General features: G+C 45.5%; 2 protein-coding genes across 7 annotated transcripts in view; one reads left to right on the forward strand and one right to left on the reverse strand.

Annotated features, from left to right (window-relative positions):
* The window catches only part of fam131bb (family with sequence similarity 131 member Bb), a 29,274-nt gene extending 27,572 nt beyond the window's left edge, over positions 1 to 1,702 (forward strand). For all 6 annotated transcript variants that reach the window (XM_017037774.2, XM_008322741.3, XM_017037775.2 and 3 more), the window contains one exon: positions 5 to 1,702. In XM_017037774.2, the coding sequence (XP_016893263.1) occupies positions 5 to 235 (231 nt within the window). In that variant the 3' untranslated portion in view covers positions 236 to 1,702. The remainder of the gene's footprint in view (positions 1 to 4) is intronic.
* Positions 1,703 to 2,989: 1,287 nt separating this feature from the next.
* clcn1b (chloride channel, voltage-sensitive 1b) overlaps positions 2,990 to 8,992 on the reverse strand; it is a 21,143-nt gene continuing 15,140 nt past the window's right edge. Inside the window, exons 15-23 of the mRNA XM_025061468.1 lie at positions 8,828 to 8,987; positions 8,604 to 8,737; positions 8,005 to 8,186; positions 7,836 to 7,917; positions 7,664 to 7,746; positions 7,416 to 7,460; positions 7,186 to 7,290; positions 6,464 to 6,550; positions 2,990 to 5,763 (exon numbers count right to left, since the gene is read on the reverse strand). Of these exons, the coding sequence (XP_024917236.1) occupies positions 5,299 to 5,763; positions 6,464 to 6,550; positions 7,186 to 7,290; positions 7,416 to 7,460; positions 7,664 to 7,746; positions 7,836 to 7,917; positions 8,005 to 8,186; positions 8,604 to 8,737; positions 8,828 to 8,987 (1,343 nt within the window). The 3' untranslated portion in view covers positions 2,990 to 5,298. The remainder of the gene's footprint in view (positions 5,764 to 6,463; positions 6,551 to 7,185; positions 7,291 to 7,415; positions 7,461 to 7,663; positions 7,747 to 7,835; positions 7,918 to 8,004; positions 8,187 to 8,603; positions 8,738 to 8,827; positions 8,988 to 8,992) is intronic.

Consider the following 8,992-nt stretch of genomic DNA (forward strand, 5'->3'; position numbering starts at 1 on the left):
GCAGGAGGAGGAGGTGACATTGTGCTTGGAGCCAGAGCCGGCCACACTGACTCCACCCACGTACCAACAAGGGGATGCCTCAGGAGGCAGTAGTCCAGGGCAACCGCCAGCAGAGCCAATCACAGAGCGGAAGGCCTCCGATGTCAGCATGGGTCTCATTCAGACGCTAGAGGAGAAGGAAGAAGAGGAGATGGAGGAGGAGAAAGGGCCGGTCGCTTCCATGGCAACCAACTGAGTTTCTGGCCGTTTAAGACACTCATTATCACAAACTGACCAAAGTGAGCGTCGGCCAGGAATGAACATAACAATACAATATATATCTTTTAATCTGTTCCTTTTCAGGTACCATGAACACGAGACAAATGATTAAAAATGGGGAGAAACAGATTTGGAAGTGGTGTCATGAACTGATGCAACAAAGGACCCCTGTTTCTTTGACAGCCTTACATCCCAAAGGTTAAAGAGGAGAAAGAGAAGGAGAGAGGAAGTAGGAACTGAAGAGAGGAAGGAGGAGGAGGAGGAGTAGGAGGAGGAGGAGGAGGACCATCAACAGACAGACTTTTCCTTCAGAGGAGTGAGACCTCGCTGCATGCATGCTTTTATGATGACGAGCGACTCCACCCCGCCTTCATCAGTGATAAAGAAAAATCTAAGATGAGTAAAAAAAAAAAAAATAAGAAGAAGAATTTTGTAATAAAGAAAATAAGGAAAAGTCAATGTATAAGATTAACACAACAGTTTTCCTACAGGAGAACATCTTTGTTTACAGCTGTTCCTCCACACACAGTATTACACAGTGGTCAACCAAATCCATTTCCTGGTTCTGTCCCACACACACACACACACACACACGGTGTCCTTTCACATTAAAACTCATGTGGAATTAAATGAGGTCGAGGGAATTCCAGAATATTTTGGTGAAATGCAGTGAAACCCTGTGTGTGACGCTGCTGCACCAGGAGGCCTGAGGCACAACCCAGGGACTGTCCTGTCCCGTCCCGTCCAGTCCCAGCGATGGTACACACTGAACATGCATATAGGGATTGTACTGTAAAGATATGTGTGCTTCCTACTCCCTCTCTTTGTATGCATGTTTCCTCACCATACTATGGAGTACCTGTACTATACCACTCTGTTTGGACTTTGCACTGAACCGTAGTATGCGGGGGGGTCAGGTGTGGTCCGAGGGGGGGGCCACAGTGGACCTACGATTGAGCACGAGCTGAGAGGAGAAAGAAAGAAGAAGAAGAAAACAACAGAGCTGCATTAACAATTCTCTTTTGCACTGATGCGACCCAGCAGATCAGAGGTCGCCTTTGAACTGTTGACGACCCCTCAGTCCCTGAACGCTCTCAGAGCCACGGGTCAACGCTGACCCACTGTTGCTTCTTCTCCACTCACGTGGGTGTGATCGATCGACCTGTCGTGAATGTACGGGGGGACAAACTTCTTCTCAACGTTCTCAAACTGAGGGGCGCAGAACAAATGTCTAGAAAGTTCTGTGACTGCCTGCTCACTGATTGGACACTGCACTTAAACACACACACACACACACGCTGTCACGTCACATCCGTTTGACCTTCCTTCAGCCTTGAGATGCAAACCTTGAGCAGAACAGCTCCGTCCCTGACTTTTCCTTTCGTTTGACTTCATTTTTGCTGACGCTGATTAAAAAAAAAACAAAAAACTTTATAACTGACAATTTTGCTGACGCTGATTAAAAAAAAAACTTTATAACTGACAAAAAAAATACAAATATAAATATCTAAATTGTAACCAGCAATAGTCAGTCAGGCAGAACACTGATGTCTCCACAGACCTGTGTCAGCTCTGTGACATCGATGTAAATAGTATAAAGTGAGTCATCTCTTGCAGTTTAAAGGACGATTCCTTTATTTTTTTAAAACATCCTCTCAGAAAAAAAACTACTATTATTTAAAAATGCTTGACTTTTCTGTTTTTGCACACACAAAAAAAACAAACTAAAAAAATTTAGAATCGTCCGTGTTGTTAATTATAGTGACGCTATTAAAGAATCTTTAAGTACAGCAGGAGGTCAGAGGTCATGGGGGAACATGTGGCCTGCCAATCAGGGATTAGAACAAGGCTTGGGCTGAGCAGGTCAGTGTCTTCCTGTTCGTCGTGACTCCTGTGAAGCACCAGCCTGGACTGAGAGAGTGATGACACTGACATCTGAGGAAAATGTTTTGGTTTTGGTTTTTGTTCGTTAAACCGAGAAGGAACGGAAAACGGAGGAGAGCGGACGAAGACAGAGGGACGTTGGACTTCTGTGCATGTTTCACCAAACGACTTCACGACAAAAACATTTTTGGGTCGCGGACGTTATCAGACGTCCTGTCACTTTGATGATTTTGTGAGAAACTTTTTTCTGGTTTTCTGACTTGAATGGATTTATTTGTCGATTGCTTCTTTATGCAACGTTCGGGGACAATGTTTATTTTTCTACTAACTTTGTTGGAATCCCCTCCAGTATGAGTTAGAATAGGTGTCACGTCTGTAAAGCAGCCTTGTGTTGATGTGGTTTTGAGCACTTTACAAACAGAATTACAGCTCGGACACCCAGGAGAGACCGGCAGCTCCAAATAATAATCATTTTGTAACACTTCAGTAATCCTGTCTTGGACCAATAAATGAACCAACTAAGAGGGCTCAAAACTGCAAACAGAATGTCTTTACACTGGCATATATTCATTTATTTATTGAACAATTACTTGGGGAGGGACTAACGGGACGCCTTGTACAGTCTTTAGTTTCACGTCGGTACCGTTCTACAGTACTAACCCTAAAGGGAGCAGTAACTTTTCAGCAAGATCCTCGGTCTGTGGCGGGAAGACCTCTGCTTTAAACGAGACAACGTTAAAGATTATTTGGCTTTTTCTTCCCGAGAGAAAGAAAAACCTGCGTGGACTTGATGACAGCAGAAAAGACACTGCTTCACTTCAGGGTTGTTGTTTTTGTTTTTTTCCTCTTTGTTCTACTTTGATTTATCAGAGTTTCAATGAATGAACAAACAAGAAGCCAAATATATTTCTGTGGATGTTAAGGTTTTCTGATCACATCCTGTTTAAGCAACTGGTTTTGCAGTTGTGTTGCTCCTTTTGTATGATTCCACTGCCATCGTCCCAGGGTTACACTGACTCGTCTGCAGGCATGATGCTCAAACTCTGCTTCTGGTCCTTCGCCTTTTCTCCTCGTCGCTCTTGATCTCTTTGTATTGGTGTCTGTCCTCACGTCAGTCTGTCAGTAAAATGTTCTGCTGTCTTATTGGAAGAATCACTGCCGGAGAAAAAAAAAAAAAAAACTACAACAATAACGACTACGTTTTCACACCAACCAAAAGGGATTTGAACCAGTCACTTGCAAAGAGAAAAAAAACAATTGCAGCTGTAAAAATGCTATGAATTAGACAAGCGTGTGTGAAGTTGTTTGTTTGGAGCGAGGCAGTGAGGCTTGTGGACCCGGTGGAATCTCTTCACACTCACATCTATGCATGCGTGTTGGGCGGCTGTCACAGGAAGGTTCCTCCGTGTGGTTTCCCCTCCCTCACTTCCGACTTCCACCTCATTTCCTCCCGTCTCTCCTTCCTCCCCCACATGTTCCTCCTGCACGTCAGGACAAAGTCCACGCCACCGACTCCTCCTTACCCGCCTCCTTTTCCTCCAGTGGAGAGAGAAAGAAAATAAACAATTACTACAAACAACGTTCCCGGTGTCACTGAGTCTTTCTACATTTGACACTGGTCTTCTACAGCAGCGGCTCAGAATTGTTTTTACGCCGTCTTCATTTCTTTATTCTTTATTAACTCAACTTTACCTCCAGTTTAGTTTCTGTTTAGTCGTCGGTGAAAGGTCATAGGTCGACAAAAAATAAACACTACTTTCAACGTCAGTGACCAGGCTCGGAACGATAGAAAATCTAGGATTAAGATTATTATTTCAAATGGACTTGTTTTCAAACTCCATACAGTTACTGTCTGGGATCAAACAGGTGACCTTCTCACTGTAAGGCAACGCCACTCGTCAGATGTTCACACCCCCAGATGGCAAAAAAAAAACCCCAAAACTATTATTACACAAAATTTAAGAATTCTAATGATCCAAAGATTTTCGACCCTCATCATAAAAGTCGTTTTTTTTAGATTTTAGTTTCAGATTCACGTCATGTCCGATGTGTGTGTTTTTGTGTCTGTGGGAGGGAAACTCAGCTCTGGTCGTATCAGTGTGAGGACGAGCAGCGTGATATCATGCTCTGGGCAACACCGAGGACTTGGCGAGCAGAACTTTGTTTCTGCGATCTCCAGCCAACACGGCCCGGTCCTCGGAGAGCACCGTGGTTCCAGCTGGAACCAGAGCCCGGAGCGTCAGCGCTTGGTGTATGAAACTGGTGGAAATGAGAAGTTACTGCAGTCGACTGTACAAACAAGGCTTTGAAAAAAACAGGAACTGTCCCTTTAGTCCCATCGGTCTCAGCTGCTAAAAAACGCTGACATGTATAATTATTATTTTTTTATTGTTGTGAAGAATTTAAATAAGAGCTCAGACAGAATGAACATTTAATTACAATAAGTTAGAATAAATAAAAGTGATCATTTAAAAGAAGTCATTAATTAATCAGTAAACTTTAAATGCATGATCTCATCATCCTGAAGTCAAATCATCGTCTTTTTATGATAAATTATTATTATCATACATCCCATTGGTTTCATTAAAGATCAAACATCAGTACAATGTCATAGAGTTACATTCATTTGTTCAGTGGTTCCCAAAGTGGGGAGCGGGTCCTTCGTAGAGGGCGCTTTAATTTCAATGTTTTCTTCATTAACATCAAAGTGGGAAAATTGAACTGATTCATAATTTGATGTTAATTTTCAAAAAAAATCAGTTTCACAGGAACAACAGGAACTACAAAAGGGTGGAGCGAGGGGGGGGGGGCAGCAGAGAGACTTTGGAACCACTGTGTTGTTCTAAGATATGGACTGACAGTGAACGTGAACCCTGCAGGACAGTTCGTCCCACTGCAGTTCAGAAGACAAAGGAAGGAACCTGAGTGTGAAAAAGTGAGATTGTCGTCAGCATAGAAAAAATAACCTGGACTAGAAGTTTTCAGGAACTCGCTGTGCACCTGCTTGTCCTGCTCACTGAGAGCTGAAAGTCGCTGAAGGCCGCAGGTCAGCCCTCCTCCTCCTCCTCCTGCTGCTCCTCCTCCACCGAGACAGCAGCCTTGTCTCTCTGATAAGAGGAGCGTCATCAGCAAAGAGTTTTCTCCTAAACCCGGTCCCTAAATTGGTTCGTCTGACTCCTCACTCTCGCCGTCGCCGTGCAGCGAGGACAGCGTGAAGACAGGGCCCGTGTGTGACACAGGGGAGGGCGGAGGTGAGGAGGTAGGGGGGGCTACAGGAGGAGATACGGGGTCCTGAGAAGGAGCCGCGTCGACGTCCCCCGTGGACGCACAGCTGCCACTCTCGATTGTGTCTTTGCTCGGTAAGGTGGGAGAAACATCGCCCCCTGTGGCCTCTCTGGAAGACGACGCTTTCCCTCTTCCCTCCTCTTTGGACTCCCTCCTCCCTGGATCCCCCTCGTGCCGACTCCCCTCCCCCCACATGTCTTTGTCTCGAGTGGGGGAGGACGGAGTCGAGGACGGAGGCTGATGTTTCTTGGCCTTCCTGCTGGCATCTCTAAAGCTGGCGAAAGGGGGGCGGAGCCTCACCCCGCTACGCGTTGAGCCTTCGATAGCCTTCTGTAGCTGTAGGAGACGATGACAGGGATTAGACAGAAATATACAGCATGAACACAGCTAGTTAATAATGACAGATTAATTAATTTCCCCTTAGGGATCAATAAAGTATCTATCGATCAATCATGTCTAAGGACAAAGATTTAACCCTTTAAGGCTAACACGGAAAGTTAAAAAAAGGGAAAGGAACTCTTTCCACTTCCTGTTGTTTCATATATTGACAGTTAACCAGGTCAACCAGACCAGACCAGTTTGACCAGTTTAACCAGGGCAGATCAATGGTGATGGTCCAGAGTTTCTGGGCAGAAATGGGACTTTTTTTTTTCAATGTCAGTTGATGAGGTTCACAGACCATGTCAGTTGGTTGGTCAGTGGATTTGGTCACAGTTTGTCTGGAGATCATTTGGTTTTAAAAATAAAAATCGTGATAAAATCGTATCGTGAACCAAACGGTTGTGACTCAGATCTGACTGTGAGTTGACTGAACTGTAGATGACGTGACATCATTACAGCCGATCAATAAGTTGATGTTATGTTTATGTCACCGTTGTAACCGCCGTCAGGGTCAGAGTTAAAGGATGCTGGGACAACCGTACGCCTCAGAGCACGCCGTGGTTACACAACCGGACGACAACGTGCCGCGGTCACGGCGCTCCGCTGTAGCGGCAGAGCTGATCCAGAGGAAGAGGAGAGATTGAAAAAACATTACCTCCTTCAGAGCCACCACGCCCACCAGCTTCCCAATGCTGGTGACGTAGGCGTGACTGAGGCCCAGCAGAGAGAAGAGGGTGTGGGTCTGTGGGGGACAGAGACAGAGTCAGTGAGCGCGCTCAGTCGGCCTGGCTGCACGGACTCACGGTTGACGTTCCTCCACAGCATGAGTACTACACAGTACTACAACATTCACCACATATAAATACTCATATACTGTGTGCAGTACACAGCAGTACATCACATTTTTGGAATTAACCGTGAAATTCAGGCCTGAACTGCTGAGGTTCTAGTATTGAAGCAATGGTTCTCAAAGTAGGGGGCGGGTCACCTGCCATGGAGGTAAATTAGTTTCAAATTTGATATTTTTGTCATTTGTAATTTGATTTTCTTTGTTTAATGAAAATAGTACCTTTGTAGGAATTATTGTATTTTTTGTGTAGCTCTTCAAAAGGGGGGAGTGGGGGGCTAGAGGGTGAGGGGTGCCTACCAGGACAAATCTACTTTGCAAACTTTCCCCTTTTGGCCAAATAGAAAAAAAGTGAGTAAAAAAAAAACATCATTTCCTTCCAAATTATTCTCTCTATCCTAGGATTTGCAGTACAGAGTACATGATTTGCAGTACAGAGTACATGATTTGCAGTACAGAGTACACACACACACGTGACCAGGACGTGTGAGTGATGAAGTGTGTACGTACACATGTGACGTGTCACTCACCTTGTGCAGAGATGTTCGTTCCACCAGCTGGAACGGGGAGGGGTCCACACGTATCTGCTCCATATTGATTGGTTTGTCCAGCTCTGCCTCGTCCCAGGCTTTGATCTGTGCCGGCCAATCACAAGAGAGTTAGACAGACCCTGTGTTTGTGGAATATCTTATCATTAATTTGATTTAATTATTTCCTCCTGGCTGTTTCCGTCAATGATGAATTCCTAAGATGGCAGTACCTCCTCTGGTGTCATGGTGTCGATCAGTACAGGGGGCGCTGTCTCCTGAGGAAACAGAGGGAGATCATATTAGTCACCATGATGCCCCCTGGTGGTTTCATCATGCTGCATTTTTCAAGCTTTTTCTTTTTCATATTCAGGATCACGGCTCACTGGACCAGCAGGTCACATGGTCCACATGGTCCACATGGTCCACACTACCAGGTCAGAGTGATAAGATAATGATGAATGTGTGTGAGAGAGAAAACCTGAGGTTCGGTCTGGCTCGGTGAAGATGTTGAGGAGAAGAGTCTCTGGAAGGTTCTCCTGACGGACGTCAGCTTTCGTTTTTCTGCAGATATAAAACGACAGCAGACAGAGTCGGTGAGTGACGTCTGGAGGGACAACGTCTCCAGACACACCCTGTCACCGCAGAGTCACCTGAGTCTGTGTGGTTGGTCGAGGGTTCTGGGGGTTGTGGGAACGGGATTGGCCCGTTGCACTCCTCCTGAACCGGAACGGTCTGAGGAGACAGTTAGAGCGGGAGTGAAGCTGTGATGTCACAGACGTCAGACGGCCTACAGCCGGTCAGGGTGTGTGTCTACGTCACCTTGTCTGAGCTCTCGTCTCCCACTTCCTCGTCAACGAAGGCGAAGGACTCCCAGATCATCTTAGAACCTGCGTCTGGTGAACTTTGACCTTTTTCAAAGACCCTCCGCTCCGGTGAGAGCCACCAGTCAAAGAGAGCCTGAAGTTCTGTCCTTTCAATGGAGCCCAGAAGAATCATGGACTCTGCAACAGAAAAAACAAAGAAAAAAAAAACTCAATCTATCAACTCGATTTGTACTAGTGATGTCCAAATTATTGATCAAATGAGATATCACAATATTTCATTTCACAATATCGTAGTAATATTCTCTTGTCACTGTATGGATTTTTTTAAATTTGATTTCTTTTCTAGTGATACAAAGTATATCGCAATATATCGTATCGTTGCCCCTGTATCGTGATACGTATCACATCACCAGATACACACCCCTACTCTGCACCAGCTTCTAGACTATCTTTATAACGCTCAAAACATCATAACCAATGTAATGTAACATGAAACCATACCTCATACAACAATATTGTTTGTGTTTTAATTTAATGTAACACACACTCAGGCTCTCTGATTAAAACCCGTCACCGTGGCGTCTCTGCTCCTACCTTTAGAGTCGACCAGTGGGATGGTTTTCAGCGTGGTGTTCTCCAGCAGATGGTTCAGCTCTCGATAGGTGGACTGAGAAGACAAGAACTTGACTTTGCGCACCATGATGTCTTCCACGAAGATGTTGTACTTGCTGGGGGTTTCAGAGAAGATCAAACGTCTATCATCTGTCCCAGAAGACGGACGTCAACGACACAAACGAAACACGACGGGCGACCTTTACCTGATGTGCCCGAGGGCCAGCTCAGGCAGGTAGGGCAGCTTCTTCACCTGAATGATGGAGTCGTACAGGGACGGCTGCAGACCCTGGGCCACCATGTTGGCCAGGATGACCGCCACCATCATGGGTAAGATGTGGGAGAGTTGACCCGTCAGTTCGAAGCAGATC

This window comes from Cynoglossus semilaevis, chromosome 13 (genome assembly GCF_000523025.1).
Source record: "Cynoglossus semilaevis isolate Cse_v1.0 chromosome 13, Cse_v1.0, whole genome shotgun sequence".
In the NCBI taxonomy this organism is placed as follows: domain Eukaryota; kingdom Metazoa; phylum Chordata; class Actinopteri; order Pleuronectiformes; family Cynoglossidae; genus Cynoglossus; species Cynoglossus semilaevis.